The sequence below is a fragment of the Rhincodon typus genome, chromosome 35 (assembly GCF_021869965.1).
Source record: "Rhincodon typus isolate 14 chromosome 35, sRhiTyp1.1, whole genome shotgun sequence".
NCBI classification, from domain to species: domain Eukaryota; kingdom Metazoa; phylum Chordata; class Chondrichthyes; order Orectolobiformes; family Rhincodontidae; genus Rhincodon; species Rhincodon typus.
Genome location: NC_063366.1, coordinates 18040882 through 18064567, shown reverse-complemented (window position 1 = coordinate 18064567; position 23686 = coordinate 18040882). Strand labels below are relative to the sequence as shown.

Genomic DNA, 23686 nt, shown 5'->3' with positions numbered 1-23686 from the left:
CCAGTGACCCTTCATCAAAACTCTGCTTTCTCTCCACAGGTGCTGCCAGACCTGCTGAGTTTCTCCAGCAGTTTCTGTTTTTGTAAAATTCGTGTTTGTTTGGTCTGGTGTACTCATATCCAAAATTTCCTGAATTATCGCTCAGTGACCAAATGGGTGGGATTTTACATCTTAGCAGCAAACGATGGTGTTTACCCTGACCCCACAAAATAGACTGGGTGAACACAGCGGGCCAGGCAACATCAGAGGAGCAGGAAAAGCTGATGTTTCTAGGCCCGAAACTTCAGCTTTTCCTGCTCCTCTGATGCTGCCTGGCCTGCTTTATTCATCCAGCTCCACACCTGGTTATCTCAGACTCCAGCATCGGCAGTTCCTACTACCACAAAATATACTGCAGTGATAAAATCAGTAGAAGCACAGAATGCATAATCAAATGTGTTACTGAGAGGTGCAAGGACAGTAAATTATAATACCGTACATGATGTGCCTCACCATATTTGCTTTAAAGGTTTATTTGCAATTTCAGTTTATTATGTTTACAATTTAAAATATGAAATATTAAAGTAATGCAGGAGAAACTCAGCAGGTCTAGTAGCATCTCACGAGAATCTGGTATCACCTTCCTTCAGGTCCTAGTTTCCTAATACGTTTAACTCTGTTATTTACATTTTTATTTAAACCGAGCACCAAACAGTTGTTTCAGCCTATGAATGGGAAAGGTGTACGTGATTGGTGCGGAGAATATCGACCGATTGCTTTGTAACTTCCTCCCACTCTGGGTTTATTGCAGTTCATGGTGAGCAGCGGTTTGGAAACTGCGGTCGTGCTAGCCTGAATTTCCCCTGGTCCCCTGGGAAACCCGGCACTCTGCTAACCCTCCTCCTCCTGTAGTCCAGTCAGTTTGAAAGCGGATCTGAACAGTTGTTAAGAGACAACAAGGTGCAGAGCTGGTTGAACACAGCAGGCCAAGCAGCTCGGATTCTCCAGCATCTGCAGTTCCTGCTATCTGTGAACAGTGTTAAAACCGTCTCCGACCAATTCCCGTAGACCGAGGGAGACAAACTCCAGCCTCTGCTCCTTCAGTGATCACCTGGATCGGAGAATTCAATAACCACAAACAGGGACACTCTGCAAGCTCCGGGAGGATCGGGTGAGTTTGTGAATTGCCATAAAATTTCCTCTGCCCGCTTCGGCGAGGCACGTGATCGGGTTAAAGGGAGCTTCATAAATTCAGAGATAGCAGGAACTGCAGATGCTGGAGAATCTGAGATAACAAGGTGTAGAGCTGGATGAACACAGCAGGCCAAGCAGTATCAGAGGAGCAGGAAGGCTGACATTTCAGGTCTGGACCCTTCTTCCAAGAAGAGCTGTGTTCATCCAGCTCTACACCTTGTTACATAAATTCAGGCAGTTGTTGACTGAAACTGGAGAAATCACCGATGTCTGAGGGAGAAAAGGGGAGACAAGTGACACTTGTTAGCACGAGACAAACAGAAAATACTGGGGGAAAACCTGACCCGTCTGGCAGCAACGAAGAAGAAAGAAAGTAAAACGGAATGTGAAGTTTTTCCTGTGTAAAGTTTCAATTTTTTGTTTTCAGAATCAGAATATGACCGGCTGCTTCTGCTGTTTTTAAACATTATCTGGTCTGATTTAGGAATTTAAATCAACCGGCATCTCTTGCAATGCAGGCAGATACAAGCGATAGTACACGTAGTTATTGATTTACAGTTTAATTGTTCCCGTAAACTGAAGGCATTGGGCAGACCGCAGCTGCAGTACTGTGTACAGTTGCTCTCCTTATCTAAGGAAAGATATATTGGCATTGGAGGCAATCCAGAGAAGGTTCAATTTGCTGACACTAGGTATGGAGAAGCTGTCTTATGAGGAGAGATTGTGTAGATCGGGCCTGTACTCATTGGAGTTTAGAAGAGATGTTTTTGAAACATATAAGATTCGTAGAGGATTTGATGAGGATGAATGTGGAGAGATTAGAATTAGCTTTATTATCATATGTACTCACATGAGTACATTGAAAAAATTACAAGTTGCCACTTACCATGCCAACTAAGTACCCAGGTACAGGTTCTTAAGTACAAATTCTTAGAGAAACAAACAGAAAAACAAGCAACTGAAAAAGTCCAGCAATACATTAGAAAAAAAATAGAAATAATATGTTAAAAAAGAAATTTCCCCCTCCTGTCTTTTTTTAAGTCTCTCTCCTCGCTCATAAAAATGTGCCCGCTGTCTTGAAATTCCCCATCCTAGGGAAAAGACAACTGCCATTGAGTCTATCTATACCACTCATTGTTTTATAAACTTCTATAATGTCGACTCTCAACCTTCTACGCTCCAGTGAAAAAAGGTCCCAGCGTATCCAGTCTTTCTTTATAACCCAAAGCTTCCATACCCGGCAACATGCTGGTAAATTGTTTCCAGGCTTAATAATATTTTTCCTATAACTGGGCAACCAGAACTGAACACAGTAGGCCAGAAGAGGCCTCACCAACGTCCTGTACAACCGCAACTGCTACACTCAAAGGATTGAGCAATGAAGTCAAGCGTGCCAAATGCCTTTTTAATCACCCTGTCTATACATGAAACAAACTTCAAACAATTATGTACCTGAACTCCTAGGTGCCTCTGTTCTACAACACTACTCAAGGCCCTACCATTAATTGTATAAGCCATACCTTGTTTATTGTACCAAAATGCAATACCTCTCATTTATTCAGATTGAATGCTATCGGCTATTTTACAGCCCATTGACCCATTTGATCAAGAAGCCTTTGCTCTTCTAACCCAGACTATTCTGGGCTTCACCTTGAGGCTGGGAGTCCGAGTCCACATTGAGCTTGTTTCCCTCTGTGAGAGAGTCTGGTGACCCTTCTTCAGAAATGTTAACTCTTTTACTCTCTCCATGGATGCTGCCAGATCTGCTGAGTTTCTCCAATAATTTCTGCTTCTATTGAGGGCTATCAAGTCAGCCATGATCTCATTGAATGGAAAAGCAGACTGAATGGGGATTTTCAAGACTGGGGGCACATTTTTAACATGAGCGGAGAGAGATTTAAAAAAGACAGGAGGGGAAAATTTATTTTTTTACACATTATTTCTCTAATTTATTGCTGGACTTTTAAAATCTCTTTCCTAGTTGCTTATTTTTCTGTTTGTTTCTCTAAGAATTTGTACTTGAGAATCTGTACCTAGGTACCTAGATGACATGATAAGTGGCAACTTGTTAACTTTTCAATATACTTGTGTGAGTACATGTGACAATAAAGCAAATTCTACTTCTCCAAACTTATGGCCAAATGGAGAGACAGAAGCAAAATGCTGCAGCAGAGAGAGCTATTTAACCTTTACATGTTTATTTGAATGGGATACATCTGTAGCTTAAACTGTATACTAATTACGTTCCTGAGTTTACAGAGAGTGTAGGGGCCCGGACTAGGTCACTTAACTTGAACAAAAGCAAAATACGCTGGGTACTAAAAATATTAAAAAAAGAGATGTGCTGGAAATACTTGGCAACGTATAGTAGCATCAGAGGAGAGAGAATCAGTATCGACTTGAGATGTGTGTGACCTCTTCAGAAAACTCTTGCATTTTTGCAGAACCTTAGGATCCCCTACAGTGTGGAAACAGGCCGTTTGGCCCAACAAGTCTGCACCGACCCTCAGAGCATCCCATCCAGACCTATCCCCTAATCTACACATCCCCAAACACTGTGGGGCAATCTGGCATGGCCAATCCACCTAGCCTGCACATCTTTGGAGCACCCGGAGGAAACCCACACAGACATGGGGAGAACGTGCAAATTCCGCACACACAGTCGCCCGAGGATGGAATTGAACCCGGGTCACTGGCGCTATGAGGCAGCAGTACTGAGCCACATGCCGCCCTTGTGAGAATTTCTAACCAACTGCACGATAACAGTGCAGAGCAAGTGGGAGGGTTTGGGATGAGCAGTCAGATTTCTAGAATTGAGTCATAGAATCTTAGAGATATACAGCATAGAAGTCCAACTCGTCCATGCCAAGCAGATATCTGAATAAATCTAGTCCCATTTGCCACAATTTGGCCCATATCCCTGTGAACCTTCCTATTTATATCCCCATCCAGATACCTATTAAATGTTGCAATTGTACGAGCCTCCACCACTTCCTCTGGCAGCTCATTCCATACACGCACCACCCTCTGTGTGAAAAAAAGTGCCCCCTTAGATCGCTTTTAAATCTTGCCCCTCTCACCTTAAACCTATGCCCTCTAGTTTTGGACTCCCACGCCTGGGGGAAAAGACCTTGTCTATTTACCCAATCCATGCCCCTCATGATTTTATAAACCTCTATAACGTCACCTCTCAGCCTCTGCTCGAGGGGAATATAGCCCCAGTCTGTTCAGCCTCTCCCTGCAGCTCAAACCCTCCAACCCTGGCAACATCCTTGTAAATCTCTTCTGAACCCTTTCAAGTTTCACAACATCCTTCTTCTAGCAGGAAGGCCAGAATTGCACGCAGTATTCCAAAAGTGGCCTAACCAATGTTATGTACAGCCGCTACATGCCCTCCCAACTCCTATACTCAATGCACTGACCAATAAATGCAAGCGTACCAAACACCTTCTTCACTATCCTGTCTACCTGTGACTCCAATTTCAAGGAACTGTGAACCTGCACTACAAGGTCTCTTTGTTCAGCAACACTCCCCAGGACCATTAAGTGTGTAAGCCCTGCCCTGGTTTACTTTCCCAAAATGCAACACCTCACATTTATCTAAATTAAACACCATCTGCCACTCCTTGGCCCGTTGGCCTGTCTGACCAAGATCCTGTTTTACTTTGGGGTAAACTTCTTTGCTCTCCACTACACCACCTATTTTGGTGTAATTTGCAAACTTACTAACCATACCTCCCACATTCACATCCAAATCCATTTATATAAATGACAAAAAGCAGTGGACACAGCACTGATCATTGTAGTACACCGCTGGTCATAGGCCAGGCCAATCTGAAAAGCAACCCTCCACCACCATCTTCTGTTATCTATATTCCAGCCAGTTCTGTATCCAAATGGCTAGTTCTCCCTCTATTCCGTGTGATCTAACCTTGCTAACCAGTCTACCATGAGGAACCTTGTCGAAAACCTTACTAAAGTCCAAATAGATCACATTTGCCGCTCTGCCCTCATCAATCCTCTTCATTACTTCTTCAGAAATTTCAATCAAGTTAGTGAGACATGATTTCCCACACAAAGCCATGTTGACTATCTCTAATCAGTCCTAGCCTTTCCAGATACATGTAAATCCTGTTCCTCAGGATTCCCTCTAACAACTTGCCCACACCGATGTCAGGCTCACCGGTCTATAGCTCCCTGACTTTTCTTTACCACCTTTCTTAAATAGTAGCACTACGTTAACCAATCTGCAGTCTTCCAGCACCTCACCTAGGGCCATTGATGATACAAATATCTCAGCAAGGGGCCCAGCAAACACTTCCATAGCTTCCCATAGAGTTCTAAGGTACATCTGATCAGATCCTGCATTTTAAGCCATCCAGCGTCACCTCCTCACCATTTTTCAAGGTGTTGCTATTTATTTCCCCATGTTCTCTACCTTCCATATCCTTCTCCACTGATACAAAATACTCGTTTAGTATCTCCCCCATCTCCTGCGGTACCACACCTAGGCAGCCTAGCTGATCTTTAAGGGGACCTGTTCTGTCCCTAATTGCCCTTTTATCCTTAATGTATTTGTAAATCCCTTTGGATTCTCTTTAACCCTATTTGCCAAAGCTACCTCATGTCCCCTTTTTTTGCCCTCCTGATTTCCCTCTTAAGTATATTCCTACTGCCTTTATACTCTCCTAGGGAATCCCTCAATTTCTGCTGTCTGTACCTGGCATATACTTCCTTCTTATTGGGTTGGGTTTTAAGCTGCTTTGGTTGAGGTCACTGCAAGTGGATACAGGATACAAACAGTGTTAGGTCAAGGGGAATGCTGGCCCTGGCTCCACAATGCAGATGCCATTCAAGTGGAGGAGGCAACATATAAACATAAGGATTAGGCACAGGCCCTCAAGGCTGCTGTTTGATGAAATTACGGTTGATGTAACTTTGGTTCCAACCCACGTTCCTATCCACCCTTTACAATGCTTGACTCCCTTGTCAATCAAGAATCTATCTACCTCTACCTTCAGGATATTCTGTCAACTTATGTCCATTGTCCCTGAGAAAGAGATTTCCACAGAATCCTGATCCTCTAAGGTGGGGGAGAAAGGCAAACCCTCCTAACTTCTGTTGTAAATAAGTTGACTCCAATGCCTTATGTCTCCCAGTTCAAGTCTTGCCTATAAGGGAGAACATCTTTTCAGCACCCACTCTGTCAATCACCTTAGGAATCATATATATTTGAATGAGGTGTCCTCAAGTTCTTTTATACTCCATTGGATACAGACCCAACCTACTCAACCTTTTCTTTTAAAATAACCATGACACCCCACCACCTTACCCCAACCACTTGGTACCAAACATTAGTCAAGTGATATTTCTCTGAATAGTTTCTTGTGCAATTATAACCTTTTCTGACCTTAAGAGGCCGAAACAGTACATAGTACGTGTTCTTAATAATGCCACCTACAGCTGTAGTCAAATATCTCTGTTTTTATGTTTCATTCAACATGATAGTGTTCAAACTGCTTTCCCAGTCGCTTGATGTACCTGCAAACAAATGTTTTCCGAGTCATGTACCAAGTCACCCAGATCCCTCTGTACCACAGGGTTCTGCAATTTCTCTCCATTTAAATAGTACACTGGGTTTATCTTTTTCCTGCCAAAGAGGACACGTTCACGTTTTCCACATTGTTAATCTACAGCATTTTTTGTCAATTCACTTGCATTATCAATATCATATCTGTACCAATTTGCCATTTTCCCATGTCCTCTTCAGAACATGCTTTTTTTCCTATGTCATGCCAGTGACCATATATTCAGTCCTGTCATCCAGGTCACTGATGGAGGTTGCAAATATTTGAGACCCCTGCACGGATCACTTTGGCACTTGTTACATCTTGCCAATCTGTAAATGATCCATTTATGCCCACCTCTGTTTTCTGTTAACTAACCAATCCTCCATCTAGTCCAACTTGTATTTTGGGCAGTTACCTTTAACGAGTTACCTTGTCAACAGCCTTCTGAAAATCTACGCACGTGACATCCACAGATTCCCCTTCATCCACACTTTTGTTGCTTCATCAAAGAAATAGAATAAATTGTTCACACACTATTTCTCTTTCATAAAACTGTGTTGACTATAAATTGCATTTAGATATTCGAGAGCTGGTGAGAGTTCCTTAATAATAAATTCTGACATTTTTCCCTATGATAGATGTAAGCAGAATGATATTCATTCATTTTCAATCTATGGTAAATGCAGGGATGGATCATCGGAGATCCAACTGAACGGAGGAATAGGTTTGAGGAGCCTGGTTCTTGGTCAGTTAGGCAGCTGCCTTTGCAGTTCTGTTCTGTGTGATATATGACATGTACAGTGATTGTGTTTGCAGCTGGAATGCAATGGACAAATAAAACTGGTATTTATGAAAGTGGGTGGCTCACTCTATAATTACTTTGTTTTCAGCTTGCAGTTTTATGCGTTGAGAGAATCCGAGTAGGATATGTTGCTCGTTATATAACTTGACTCAGGGCCGGTTCATCTACTGAGATTGAACATGTTGTAGATGCACATTGGTCTGATCTAGGGGCTATGGGTAAGCAATTTCACTTTTCAAAAAAAAACACTGGACCTGTGAGCATGATGTTCTGTTAATTGTTATTTTTAGAATGGAGTTTCGACTATATTCTGACCTTTCTGAAAGAATGTGGGTGGGGGCAGCAAGGAAGGTGGAATTGTGGATTTTTAAAAACTTATTTGTGGGACGTGGATGTCTCTGTCCATGCCAGCATTCCAAACGCTCCACTCTTCCACTTCTAGAGGGGTGTGGGTTCTTTATAGGACGAGGCAGAGAAAGAGGAGTGTAGCAGCACAACCAGGATTTCGTCAAAGTTCCACATTTGCAAATGACCAGAGCAAATGGAATGGAAATTACAGCCCAAGTCTGTTCCTGCAAAAATCAGAAAAGGACCGATGGGAAACGGCAAGGGACAAATTGCCTTGTGCCGTCTGCAACTGGACCGTCCGCACAGATTCCAAAAGGCTATCTCTTTCCGAGACAGTATGGCACCAATCTCTCCGCCACCACTACCACTGCAATGCTGTCCCCCCTCCAACCAGAACAATTCCAAATGGGACAAAAACAGAAAGCATCGGAGAACCTCCGCAGCATTTGTGGAGAGAGAAGACATTGTACCCCTTGCTCTGTTTTATTACCCTAATGATGCACTTTATATGGTATGATCTGTTTGTGCTGCACGCAAAACAAAACTTTTCACTGTTCCTAGGCACGTGTGACAATAATCAATCAAATCCGAAAGGAAAACAAAAGTCAACATTTTGGGTCCCTTCTTCAAAACAATGGTTTTAAGGAGGAGACCACACTGCCATCACCTGAAATCTCCCAAGACCCAGATCTGTGTCATCTCCATTGATAATTATTTCATTACCACGGCAACCAGAGCAGCAGGAACCTGACTAGTGGGCCTGGCATTTAACAAGTTAATTTGCCGAAAAAGAACCCGGAAGAACTGCGGATGTTGGAAATCGGAAACAAACGGGGACAGCTCAGCAGGTCCCGGCAGCATCTGTGGAGAGAGAAAGCGGAAGTGAACGTTTCAGGTTCAGGGACCATTCTCCAGAACTGGCTGCAGGTGGGAAAAGGAGGGAGAGGTTGGAGATGGGGCTCAGATAAGGTGAAGGTCAGCCTGGGAGAATCGCTGGGTGCTGACAATGGGCTGGTTCAGGGTAGCGGTCCATGCGATGGCCAGCTGTAGTGTGTGAGGTTTAGCATAAAGGACTCCCTGAGTCAGTGTGCTGACTGGATGGCTGTGTCTGCAAACACAGAGCAGAGCTAGCCGGTCCTGAGCTCCAGTTTGGGCTATGGGGGGTAGAACATAGAACATTACAGCGCCGTACAGGCCCTTCGGCCCTCGATGTTGCGCCGACCTGTGAAACCAATCTGAAGCCCATCTAACCTAAACTATTCCATTATCATCCATATGTTTATCCAATGACCATTTAAATGCCCTTTAAAGTGGGCGAGTCTACTATTTTTGCAGGCAGGGCATTCCACGCCCTTACTACTCTCTGAGTAAAGAACCTACCTCTGACATCTGTCCTATATCTATCACCCCTCAATTTAAAGCTATGTCCCCTCGTGCTAGCCATCACCATCCGAGGAAAAAGGCTCCCACTGTCCACCCTATCTAATCCTCTGATCATCTTGTATGTCTCTATCAAGTCACCTCTTAACCTTCTTCTCTCTAACGAAAACAGCCTCAAAACCCTCAGCCTTTCCTCATAAGACCTTCCCTCCATACCAAGCAACATCCTGGTAAATCTCCTCTGCACCCTTTCCAATGCTTCCACATCCTTCCTATAATGCGGTGACCAGAACTGTACGCAACACTCCAAGTGCGGCCGCACCAGAGTTTTGTACAGCTGCAACATGACCTCATGGCTCCGAAACTCAATCCCTCTACCAATAAAACCTAACACACCGTACGCCTTCTTAACAACCCTATCAACCTGGGTGGCAACTTTCAGTGATCTATGCACATGGACACCGAGATCTTTCTGCTCATCCACACTACCAAGAATCTTACCATTAGCCCAGTACTCTGTATTCCTGTTACTCCTTCCAAAGTGAATCACCTCACACTTTTCCACATTAAACTCCATTTGCCACCTCTCAGCCCAGCTCTGCAGCTTATCTATGTCCCTCTGTAACCTTCAACATCCTTCCGCACTATCCACAACTCCACCAACTTTGGTGTCATCTGCAAATTTACTAACCCATCCTTCTACGCCCTCATCCAGGTCATTTATAAAAATGACAAACAGCAGTGGCCCCAAAACAGATCCTTGAGGTACACCACTAGTAACTGAACTCCAGGATGAACATTTCCCATCAACCACCACCCTCTGTCTTCTTACAGCTAGCCAATTTCTGATCCAAACCGCTAAATCACCCTCAATCCCATGCCTCCGTATTTTCTGCAATAGCCTACCATGGGGAACCTTATCAAACGCTTTACTGCAATCCAAATACACCACATCAACCGCTTTACCCTCATCCACCTGTTTGGTCACCTTCTCGAAGAACTCAATAAGGTTTGTGAGGCACGACCTACCCTTCACAAAACCGTGTTGACTATCCCTAATCAAATTATTCCTTTCTAGATGATTATAAATCCTATCTCTTATAATCTTTTCCAACACTTTACCCACAACCGAAGTAAGGCTCACTGGTCTATAATTACCAGGGTTGTCTCTACTCCCCTTCTTGAACAAGGGGACAACATTTGCTCGTCTCCAGTCTTCTGGCACTATTCCTGAAGACAATGACGACATAAAGATCAAAGCCAAAGGCTCTGCAATCTCCTCTCTAGCTTCCCAGAGAATCTTAGGATAAATCCCATCCGGCCCAGGGGACTTATCTATTTTCACACCTTCCAGAATTGCTAACACCTCCTCCTTATGAACCTCAATCCCGTCTAGTCTAATAGACTGTATCTCAGTATTCCCCTCGACTACATTGTCTTTTTCCTGTGTGAATACTGACGAAAAATATTCATTTAGCACCTCTCCTATCTCTTCGGACTCCACGCACAACTTCCCACTACTGTCCTTGACTGGCCCCAATCTTACTCTAGTCATTCTTTTATTCCTGACATACCTATAGAAAGCTTTAGGGTTTTCCTTGATCAAACGGGTATGGGGGAGGATGATGTAAGTGACCTTACAGATGTTGTGAAACCTACAAGGTTCTGTTAAGGACTGGTCCAGCACTGAGCCCTGAGCGGCCAGCTTTAGATTCAGGGTGAACATATCACTTTGAGTGAGGAGTTCCCGGTTGGTGTAAGGGATCCCCACTGGTTCATGTTGGCAGCTGGTGAGCTCTCTCTCTCTCTCTTTTGGCACCAGCTTGCTTTCCCTCAGGGGAAGGGTAGCCAGTGCCTGCAGTGGGAGGTGGGCAGTGTCCACGTGTGTTTTGTGTATTCTGGGCAAGGTCCGCAGGGAGGGGGACATTTTTTTCAATCTGTCACTGCGACAGGGATGAGCTGTTCTACGGCCCAGTTCTCAAACTGTGCCCGGGATAATCCCTGGGGTGGGGGGGTGGGGCACAAGTCTGATACCCCTCAAACCCCCACTGTACCCCCTGAGCTCTGGAAACTTGTGCCAGCCTGTATCTGTCACTTTTCTCCTCCAGTAGAGTCGGTAGGTGGTTCTGAGCAGTGTCAACCCCTCTTCTTCCCCCCCACCACAGACACAGACACGTAGACACAGACACACGTACACACGTGCACACACACCCACGTGTGTATACACTCTAGTCTGTGCCCCATCAGCGACACTGGAATTCAATAATCACAAAGAGGGAGACACTGCAGGCTCTGGGTGATTGCTCAGGAGGATCGGCTGAGTTTGTGACCGCCGCTCCCCCCACCACCACCTCTGCATTCTCCCTTCGCCTGTAGACACTTCAGTGAGGCACCTGCTTAGGGTCAAGGAGCAAGTTGAAATTCTTCTGACTCAAACGGAGAAAGTTGTGGAAACTCCACGCATCATAGAGACGCACAGCACGGAAACAGACCCTTCGGTCCAACTCGTCCATGCTGGCCAGGTATCCTAAATAAATCTCTAGTCCCATTTGATCCATATCCCTCTAAACCCTTCCTATTCATTTACCCACCCTGATGCCTTTTTAAATATGTAATTGTACTAGCCTCCACCACCTTCCTCTGGCAGCTCATTCTATACATGCACCATCCTCTGTGTGTGGGGGGAAAAAAGTTTCCCCCTAGGTCCCTTTTAAATCTTTCCCCTCTCACCTTAGACCCATGACCTTTAGTTTTGGACCCCCCCGCCCCATCCTGGGAAAAGATCTTTTGTATTCAATCTACCTGCACCCCTCATGATGTTTATAAACCTCAAGGTGACCCCTCGACCTCTGACTTTACAGGGAAAATTTTTCGAGAGACGAAGTGGCATTTCCAGTTCAGTATGATTCAGATGGTTATGATTAGATGCTGGGTAGGTTAAATAAACCCTTCCAATTCATTTTAGTCAGACCAATGAAAAGATGGTGGGTGAAGAACGGGTTTGTGATTGAACGGAAAATAGGTGAGATTACACCATAAAACACTGAGTAACAATATAAAATAATCCACTGCAGGGGCTGGTGTTGCCTAGACAGAACCGTGCATTGTGAAATTCTAAATTTTTGTGACTTTATGACCTGTTTTTATACTTCTTGCTGTGGTTTCATTTTTTTGATTTGTTTTTTTTAAACTGATGTTGATTTGAATAAGAATTAGTAACAGCGATTAAAACAAATGACAGCAAACTTCCTGAAATAGAACATAGAACAGTGCAGCACAGTACAGGCCCTTTGGCCCACCATGTTGTGCTGACCTATTGTCCTACTCTAAGATCAAACTAACCTGCCTACCCTTTATTTTACTATCATGCAAGTGCCGATCTAACCACAGCTCTGAACAGAACTGATGACTGCTGCAGAGGAGAGATCTGTAAATGGCTGGAGGGTGATGCCTTAGAACATAGAACAGTACAGCACAGTACAGGCCCTTCGGCCCATGATGTTGTGCCAAACTTTTATCCTAAACCTAAGGTCTATCTAACCTCCACCCCTACCTTTATACTATCATCCATATGTCTATCTAATAGCCACTTAAATGCCCCTAATGAGGCCGACTCCACTACTCTCTCCGGCAATGAATTCCATGCCCCTACCACTCTCTGAGTAAAGAACCTACCTCTGACGTCTCCCCTATATCTACCTCCACTCACTTTAAGACTATGCCCCCTCGTAATAGCTACCTCCACCCTAGGAAAAAGTCTCTGGCTGTGCGCTCTATACCTCTGATCATTTTGTACACCTCTATCAAGTCACCTCTCATCCTTCGTCGTTCTAAAGAGAAAAGCCCTAGCTCTCTCAACCTTTCCTCGTGAAACCTTCCCTCCATTCCAGGCAATATCCTGGTAAATCTCCTCTGCACCTTTTCCAACGCTTCCACATCTTTCCTGTAATGAGGCAAATGTATCAGGAAGATCCCTGTAATTTTTTTTTTTGTGTGAGCAGCCCTTTCGACAAGTATTGATGGATTGCTGAATGAAGGTAGTTCTTGTCAGCTAATCGCTTCCAGATATTATCACACACTGCACAGACATCAGAGTTTTGAAATTAGTTATGAAAGATGACTAATTGTGATACAGTTTTGAACTGATATTTTGTTTTAAATAGAAGGATGTGAGGTCACTGTCAGAATGTGATTCCACTTTTAGAATTGTTAAGGTGGCCCAGTCAGAAACAAAAGACAGGTGAAAGACTGAGCAATATATTTTTGAAATTAGGATATGGAAGCAGAGGTAGATAAATTGAGTCGGGATACAAATTAGCCGCTGGGGCTTTTAGCCTACTCCTGCTTTATTCTCTGTCTTCTCAAACACCCTGAATAACTAACTATAGCTGGCAGACATTTTGTAGAGAGAAAGAGAGAGAGAGTGCAACAAACGTGCAGATGGATCTCTGCCTGATGTAACTGTGACCTCAGTGAGTATATGGCACAGACTCTGCTAAATGTTGGGAGCACAGCATCTTAGGGAGGAGATGAACATCTTCAGGATGACTCCACACTGAAACAGAACGGTCAGAAACTGTTATGGACCAGACCAGAACCCCTGAAAACATTTTAAGAACGTAGCCTAGACCCTAACATTTTCTTGTTTGTAAAGGCAAATGTGAAGTACAGAGTTCCAGATGCAATTGCTCAAACTACTCTCTATGTTAAGCAAAACACAATTTATTTAAACACTGCAGTTAAAATGCAACCAAAGAAAGAGGAATTTAACTCTATTGGAAAACTTAACAGAAGAATAGTTATACTGACAATCACTAATTAACTGTTCCAATATAGCAACATCCCACAAACACACGCCTTGGCAAGAAGGGAAAATTCAGACGCAGATTCCCAAAAGTACAGCAAGAAAAAAAAAATCAGAGAATAGCGGCCAGGAGATGTTCACTGAAGATTCTGACTCTGTTGAGACCCCCAAAATCTTTTGCTTAGAGCTAAACCAAAACAAAACCAGGAAAATAACTTCAAGGTCATAGCAATGTCACAAAAAGAACAGGCATTGTGGACGTGGAATAATTCACAATCCCTGTCTGTTTTCAATGTTGAAGGAGTGAGTTGGACAACATCAGTACAGTGTCACACTGTGTTGATCTGGGTCAGCTTCAGCTACACATACACATACACATACACATACACACTACAACAGTAGGGCAGCACTGGTTGGTTCCACTTATTGGAATCAACAATTTTTGTTTAACTTTCTGAAATCCCGTTCATTGACCCAAGATTGGCACAGCAATGAGGGCTGTGTAATCATTTGGAGCTGCAGATATTTTGAATCCCCCTGTTCAGGTGTATTATGTAGGGGAGGTGATGGCCTTTAACTGAGACACCCCTGATAATGTTCTTGGGGTCCTGGGTTTGAATCTTGCCATGGCACCTGGTGGAATTTGAACTCCCAAAATAAAAAAAAGTCTGGAATTAAGATTGCATCCGTTGTCAACTGTTGGGGAAAACCCACCTGGTTCACTAATGTATGGTGAAGAGACATTTTTTCTTTTTCTAGTAAACTAAAGGACTAATCTCCTTTAGGGAAGGAATCCTTACCTGGTCTACATGTGACTCCAGACGCAAGTAGTGTTGTTGTCTCTTAATTGCCAGCAAGGTCCTCATCCCGTGAATGAATTAAAGGAAAAACCCTTTGGAGCAGGTAGGGCTAGAACCTAGACCTTCAGGACCAGAGGAAGGGACACTACCACTCTGCCACAAGGTGCTGGAATTAAACTCTGGAGTGGAAGCCAGCACCATAGGCCAGTACAGAGACTGAACCCATGACCTTGGCATTGCTAATATCTCACTCTGACAGTCTGAATGACCACTGCAACGGTTTGAGCTCCAACTATTCGTTCAAAAATCAAGTTCACATGTAGAGGGTTTTCTGAAACTTTTGCCCGAGTTTGGGGGTCAGGGCGAATGAGCGGTTAGATCTGGGAGTCTGCAAATTCTGGTTGAGAAACTGAGCAAATTCAGAGGATGGCAGAAACCAGTTTCTGCTGGGAATGTTGGACGAAACGTGGAAGTTGAGGACCAGATGTTTGTCACAAAGCATCCTAAAATAATAAAGTGAACCCGCTTTGCAGGGAGCTATTTAGCCCATCCTACCTTTACCAACAGTTGTCAGGTTTACCTCATTATTCCCGCTTCCCTGCATACCCTGGTATTTTATTTATCCGTACAAGTGATTATCCAGTTCCCTTTTGAAACTTCCTGTGGAATCTGCTTCCACACTCGCTCAGGTTATGTCCCAGATTTCTCCAGCCTGGCCACATAAATAAAGCCCCTCCCCATCCCCATTCCTGACACAATGCCAACAAATTATTTCTGCACCCTTCCATGAGTGTGACACCCTTCTTAAAATACAGTGCCCGGAATTGGACAGAATATTTAATCTGAGGCCAAAATATTTCGTAAAGTTTAGCACAACTTCTTTACAAGAATAAAGGAATATTCTTGTACTATTACCTTTGTAACGTAGCATCGAGCACGCTGTTTTTTGTTTTGAACAGCCTGCTTCGAATATTTCTTTATTTTTTCATTCATTCGTGGGATATGGGCCTGTCAGAATGAGGTGTAATTTGGAGCTGGCGATATTCGCTTATCCTTGTCAGAGGTCACAGGTTTGGAGTGTACTGTTGAAGGAAGCTCGGTGAATTGTTACAGTCCATCTTATCCACGGTACACAGTGCTGCCACTGCTTCGTCCTGGATAGGGTCAAGCTTCTGGAGTGTTATTGGGGCTGCACCCATCCAGGATCACCTTTGGTCATATCCCTGAGTTGTGCCTTATAGATGTTGGACAGATAAACGCTGGGGAAACAGTAGATGAGTCACTCGCTACAGAATTCCTAGCCTCTGAGTGCTTCCGTAGCTCTGATATGCGTATGGTTGGTTCAGTTCGGTTTCTGATCAGTGGTAACCCCATGGATATTGATAGTTGAGGAGTCATCAATGGTAATGCCATTGAATGTCAATAAATAAATGGTTAGATTCTCTCTTATCGGAGATTATCGTTGCCTGGCACTTGTATGGCACGAAAGTTACTTGTCACGTATTAACCAGAGTCTGGATATTTTGCAGATATCGCCACATATAGACATAGACTCCTTCAGTGACTGAGACGTCATGAATGGTGCGGAACAAGCCAGCTCTGCTGTCCTGATGAAGCAAAGTGCATTGAAACAGATGATCAGCCATTGATCAGCAATTGAATGTAGGAGCTGCCTCTATGACCACCCCTTGTTCCTATTGTCTATGTCACTGGTGAGAGATCCACTGTCTTGGGGGATAGTGTGGTTTTGGTGGATCTTGTTACAATCTGATTAGGCACCAATAACACCTAAAAATGAAATCTGATTGCAGAATTTTAATCGATACAATTCTGACACAAGGTTTCAAATAGAAGGCCTCTTACTGTTGACTTGCACCCCCACCCACCCACCAGTTCTAGTCTCTCCAAGGGGACATATCCCTTCAGAACTCACTCTGTTAAGTTCTCTCATGTGTCTCAATAAGTTATCCTCCCTGTATCTTTCAACCTGTCTCTCACTTTCCTCCTTTACAAACTCTTTTACAGCCTATTTCATTGACTAAGCTTTTGACCATCAACCCTAATATGCATGTTGTCATTAGCTGCAGAATGTTCATGTGAAGTACCTTTATACTATTTAATAGCATTCTATAAGTAAAAAGGTTTTGGTCATTGGACCTTGCTGTGTGAAAACTAGCCGCCTCATTTCCTTGCATTACAATAGTGACTTATTTTCAAAAGTACTTCTTTGCCTGTAAAGTTCTGAAGTTGTAAATAGCTCTAGGACATTTTTTTTAACATGTACTCCCAGTCTCTAACATTGTCTAATTTCCAATGTTACATACAGCAAACAGGTCAGCCAGTCCCTGATCTATGGGGATCCTCAATGAACACTTCCGCTTGACAAAGTGTGCCTTTAATTTACTTCTGCTGTCTTTTCTACTGAGTTACTGCGTACAGATTATCAATGGTGAGTCCTGACTCTCAGATAAAGTAAATGTTTCTCGTTGTAGGAGTTACTTAGAGCTCCACAATTCCATGATGAATATTTCTTTCTGTACTAAGGTGATGTGTAGATATATACCAAATTTAAAAGTATGTTACAAATTAACTCATGGACTATAGGTGCCATCTTCAAGCCCATTTTTAGAACCCATTCCTAATTGCTGTAGAGAGTGTGTTCCTTCTGGAACTACTGCAAGTAGACCCCACAATGTTGCGAGAGAGTGAGTTCCAGGATTTTGACCCAACCACACTGAAGGGACAGCAATATATTTCCAAGTTAGGTTGGTGAGTGGCTTAGAGGGGAAGTTCAAGGGGGTGGTGTGCCCATTTATCTGCTGCCCATGTCCTTCTAGATGGTAGTTATTGTGGGTTTGGAAGCTACAGGCAAGGACGCCTGGTGTTACTGCAGTGAGCGGTGTCGTTGATACACACTGCTGCCACTGAGCAGTGGTTAAGGGAGCGAATATGAAAGATGGTGGATGAGGTGCCAATCAAGTGAGCTGCTTTGTCCAGGATGATGTTGAGCTTCTTGAGTTTTGTTGGATTTGCACTCATTTGGAAATGCATTTATGGGGCTAAGCAGAAACATTTTCATCATATGTCTGAATCGCAACTTAAAAAATGTATTGTTTTTAACATAGCTAGCTAGTTTCTGGGAAATGTCTTCATACTTAGCTCAAACTTAGAGTGGGACAGGTATGTTGAAATTTCTACCGATTTGTTGTTTCTGAGTGAAGTGTCTATCCATGTGACGATGAGTGATATCTTTGTATCAGTATCACTCCTTGTCCATGGCACCTTGCAAGAGGTTGTGATTATGAGCATACAAGACCATCCTCAGGTATTTATGCCAGAGGCAGTAACCAACTGAACCCTCCATGAGAGCCAGCACCTCCCAGCAGATATACCTGATACGTGGCACAGGGTGATTGGGAAGCCCTTTGTACTGGGGTGAGGAGGGTTGAGGTTTAAGGGGAACAGCTTTGGAATGGCACCATCAGGAACCATGGGGCCGTTTGACTGAAATCTGTAAACTGAAGAAAGACTAACTTTACCAAAGTTAATTCCCACTGACAAAGTAACAGTCAGCAGTCATTGTAACAATGAGACATTAGGCATTTTTGTCTACAGAGCTAAAGATATTAAGGTGAACCTCTGTAAATCACATAGGCTTCAGTTGGCATGTTGTATCCAGTTCAGGGCACCACACATCAGGAGGCATGTCTGGAACATGGAGAGAGATGAAGAGAATGGCGCTAGGATTGACGGACTTCAGTTTTATTGAGAACCTCCTTAGAGTAGAGAAAGTTAAGGAGAGATTTATCAGAGGCATTAAAAGGGTTTTGACATAGTTGATAAGACAAGTCTGTTTCCATTGGGATATTTGGCAAAAATGAATCATCAGGGAGAAGAGGAGAAATTTACTGCTGCAGTGAGTTGTTCCTTTCGGGAATGCAGAAAGCGTGGTGGAAGTAAATTCCATAGTAGAACAATTCCTGTGATGGAGCTGTCTGTTAATCTGAATGAGGTCTTGTGTTAAAATGCATCATTTATAGTTACAGCTGATGAGGAGCACAGACAGTGAGGTAGTGAACCAATTTCTCTAAAAAAGGAGGACTGCTTTTGGCTTGTGAGTGCTGGGGACCTTGAGAGAATACGACACGATTTCTTTCTTCCTTCGTATGAGATGTTAAACCAAGCCCCTACCTGTCCTGTCAAACGAATGGAAAAGATTCTATGGTCAGTATTTTGAAGAAACATAAAAGTTTTCCATGATCTCCTGACCAATAATAATCCCTTAACCAACATTGTCAACACAGTAATTATCACGCTGCTGTTTGTGAGACCTTCCTTTGTACAAGTTAGCTGCTGTGGGTCCTACATATCAATAACGCCTACACTTTAAAATATTGGTTTGTCTGCAAGTCCTGCTGTCATGAACGGTGCAAGTCTTTCCTATTTACTCTCTTCAAAGTTGAGGTCTGTTCACACCAGTACTAAACTTAGTGTAAATAAACTCTGAGAAAGAGTCAAATTTAAATAAAAGCTTTGGTGATTAACCTCCGTTCTAATTCATGTGGTTGGGGTTCATGTGCTGCAGAAAACCACCAGTGAATTATCTGTAATCTTCTGTCCACTAACAGTATTTGATGGCAAATTGTTGGCTTCACCCCAGACCTTTCTGCTGCTTGTGAGGCACCTCCCTTTCAGCGATTCAACACCGGCAAAGTGTGCCCTAGGGATTTTTCACAGTGGCATTTGGAAATGGTGGAGAGTATACACGCAGTAATGTCGAAACAAGCCACGTTGACCTGTGCCTTTGCACCGTAGAATTCAGTGGCTGTGTTATTGACAGTAAAAGTGGTGATGATTCACAGGTCCAATCTCAGCACATGAAACAGCGCCAAACTCTCACTCTACACTTTGTATGCAACAATCACTGTTTCTATTATTGCTCATAGGCAACGTCAAAATGGAATCTTACTGTGCTCCTGGAAGCTCTATGTTCTTCCCTGGGGTTGATGAGTATGAACGGAGCACAGCAGAATTTTACCAGTGGAAAGTGTCCAATGGAGGTACAACGAATGGGCTCGGTACGGGAGTGCTACTGTTTCACGTTGGGGCTACAGAACCTTCAGTATTAAATAAGTACACAGGTCGCCTTGAATTCTTCCCATCCAATGGATCATTCATCCTTCATCATTTAACTTCTTCAGATGCGGGTCTTTATACACTTTCCATCAATCTACGTGATATCATCATTCAAGATGTTCAGCTATGGATAATAGGTATGCTTGTCTCATGGAGTTAAGCAGCAATGATCTGTGCTATGGGAAAATACATTATACAGACCAGTACATGGACCTACATGGCCTGACCCTTATTCTGACACTGTGTCCCCGCGTTGCAGACTACAGACAGGAAACATCTTTCCTGCACCCACTCCATTGAGCCTTTGAAGTTAATTGTCAGTGTGGTCACCTCTCATTCTTCTAAACTCCAGGGCAATTGAGCCAGTCTCCTCGATCTGTCCTCATAGGACAATCCCACCTTCCCAGGAATGAGTCAAATCAACCTTCACTGCACCGCCCACTATAGAAAGTATATCCTTCCTTAGTTAAGTGGGAGGCAAAACTGTATATACAGTCCAGGCATGGTCCCACTAGGCACTATACAATTGAAGCAAGCCATTTGTACTCCTGTACTCCAATCCTATTTCGATAAAGGCCAACATATCATTTGCTTTCCTAAATGCTTGCCAAAGCTTCATGTTAGCTTTCAGTGACTTACTGACAAGGATACCAGGTCCATTTGAGCATCAACACTTCCAAATTTCTCACTGTTTTAAAAAATATTCTACACCTCTGTTCTTCCTTTCAAGTGGATGTTGTTACATTTATCCACTGCTTCGATACATTGACTACTACATCGCTGCAACAAGTCAGAGTATATGTCTACAAAATGATTTCTCCAAACGTCTGTGTGATCTTTCATCCACCAAGAGCTTGCCATTTACTCAGCCTGTCCGACTCTCCCAAAACCTCTTTGTTTCCTCCTCACAACTCACATTTCCATCTGCTTTTATGTCAAAAACTATCTGCTAACTTTTTATGATATCCAGTACAGGGACATCCAGATCTCTCTGTACTTCAGCTTTCTGCAGTCTTTCTCCATTTAAATAATATCTGCTCTTCATCTTCAGTTCTTCCTGCCGAGGCGTACAGTCATATAATTGCCAGGTTTTTTTTTTGTCCACTCACTGAACTCGTCTGTATCCATTTGCGGACTCTTTATACCCTTTGCTTTGTCAATTTTGCTGCAATACAAGAGATACCAAGGTGTAGAACTGGATGAACACAGCAGGCCAAGCAGCATCAGAGGAGCAGGAAAGCTGGCGTAGGTGGAGATAAGTTTGGTGGGGCAGGGGCAGGCTGAGACAATGGGTCGACCATCTCCTACTATCTTTTTGCTGCAATACAGTTGGCCCTTTCGTCTGAGTCATTAATCCAGCTGGTGAGTAGTTGAGGTGTCAGAACCGATCCCTGAGGCAATCCACTCATTAGTTCATCAACCTGAAACCTGAGCTGCAGAAGGGGAATGGATGGGGTGTGAAACTTATGCCAGGCATCCTGCCAGCCATCTACCTGCCCCTGTGCGTACTTTGGTAGTAGTCAGGAAGCCCATTTACTTGCAGGCCAATTTAGTTCTTAACTAACCAATTAATGAGCTCTTAAGTGAACCTTTCACCAGCTTTTGACCCAGTGGCTGAGCTTGGGTGTGGGAATGGTACTGTTGTCCTCTGATCCTCCAATGCACAGGCAGATCTCTCTTGCATTCTCTACCATCTCCATACTTTATAATTTTAATAAAATTCCACTGCCCACCATGGCAGGATTCGAACCTGGGTCTCTGGATGACTAGTCACAATACCACTGGGCCACTACCTCCCAATTTTAATGAGTCACTGTGCTAACACTATCAATAAATGGATTCTGTTAATATTGATGGTGAATAAGGCAGCTCATCACCACCTTCTCAGGGCAACTAGGGACGAATAATAAATGCTGGGCCCAGCCAGCTACATCCACATCCTGTGAGTGAAGAGGAAAGGTAATTTGATTTCACTAACTGCCATGTGCATTAAGATATTGCAATATCATCAGCTTGCTATGAGGGACTGTACGTTTGTGTGCCAGTCTGGTATTTCTGACGACACGTCAATGAGACAACAGAATCCAATTTGTTCATTCAATCAAAAACGTTTGACCCTTCAAAACATAATGCTGTTCTTAAACTGGCAAGTAAAAGGATTACTGGCAAAACAGATTAACGCAAGACGAAAACAGAAACTGCTGGAATACTCAGGAGGTCTGGCAGCATCTGTGAAGACAGAAAATTAACATTTCACGTCAAATATGACTTTTCAAGACCCAATGTAGTGACCCAGCAGCACACTGCTGAAGGAGTGCAGTCTTGTTGAAGGAACCATTTCTCTGATGTTCAGCTCCAGAGCATGGCCCCAGCTGCCAACTCCAGTAGTTTGGGAGGAGACTTAGAATCCCCTATTTGAGAGGAGAACAGAAAACTGTGCTGTTGTCCTGATGGACATTTTTCTAACTGCTTTAAAACTGCATCATTAGACCATTCATCGCACTCCTCACTGTGAATAAACTACAGACAGATTCATGTTCCCTGTTCCTTACACAACTGTACCTTAAACCTGCCTGTGAAACACTTTGGAGGACACTGTTGTTTTTTGCTCATGTTTGTGAAGGATAAGGCTCGCGTTAGTATAATTCTTTAATCTGTGTATTTCTCTCTTTCAGATAAGCTGTCAAAATCTTCGATATTAAGCAACTCCAGCTTCCTCCATTCCACCATCATGCTGACCTGTAATGTTTCTGGGCAGCCTCATGAGTATCGATGGCAGAAAGATGGAGGGAACATCTCTCAATATCACCAACTAGTAGATGGGAGCAGAAGCGTCATCATTTCGAACGCTGGGAAAAATGATTGTGGCACTTACACTTGCATTGCAATCAATCCCGTCAGCTCTGTCCAAGCTCATTATACATTAACAATTGATGGTAAGCTTTGGTTTATAGATGGCCCTTTGCAGGTGAAGTTTTCAATCTCCTTCTAATGCTGGTAGGTTCTCATCAACAATGCAGGCTTAGATCAGCACTAATATAAATATTAAGATAAATCATAAAGAATTTTGATACAGTGAAGAAATAAAGACTGCATTGTTGGACCGTCTGAGAAGGGATCATTAATCCTGAATTTTTGTTTTGGTTTGATTTTATTATTGCCACATGCACCAGTGAAAAGTTTTTTATGTTTTGCGTGCAGTTTCAAGAGTAGGAACATGGTTAGGAGAGATCCCTTTGCTCGGTGTTGTTGAGATGTTTTATTTGAGATAGAGACCATGCTTGAAGGGAGAGACAACTGATTTTACAATTTAACAATTTCCAAGTATTGTATGCAGTGTAAGTTGATTGCAGCATAAGTCATATTTCGATACTGTTGCTGGGTCGTACAGATTGTGACCATTATTTGAGAAAAGCTACATGTTGCAAAGGTTTGGCGTCTGGCACTCATCAGAAGAAATCCAAGAGTACCAAATTTCATAGAAACAATGATTTTTATCGGGCCAGAAACAAGGTGCTGATTGATTGGCAATTGTACACTGATAGCCAAGGCACTGTCGTGGACAATAGGCCAGGAGCACTTAACCCAGGCTTTAACTTTAAATTTCAATAAGGCAAGTCGACTTAAATTCGCCGAAATGCTAAGTAACAGTGTCTTCCAAACTATTGTTTAA

At 43.3% G+C, this 23686-nt stretch overlaps 1 protein-coding gene across 1 annotated transcript in view; it reads left to right on the top strand.

Moving 5' to 3' along the window:
• The first annotated feature begins 792 nt into the window (after window positions 1–792).
• LOC125487005 overlaps window positions 793–23686 on the top strand; it is a 43676-nt gene continuing 20782 nt past the window's right edge. Inside the window, exons 1-5 of the mRNA XM_048616762.1 lie at window positions 793–1150; window positions 16407–16539; window positions 17204–17326; window positions 19824–20150; window positions 22689–22949. Coding sequence (XP_048472719.1) covers window positions 17230–17326; window positions 19824–20150; window positions 22689–22949 — 685 coding nt within the window. The 5' untranslated portion in view covers window positions 793–1150; window positions 16407–16539; window positions 17204–17229. The remainder of the gene's footprint in view (window positions 1151–16406; window positions 16540–17203; window positions 17327–19823; window positions 20151–22688; window positions 22950–23686) is intronic.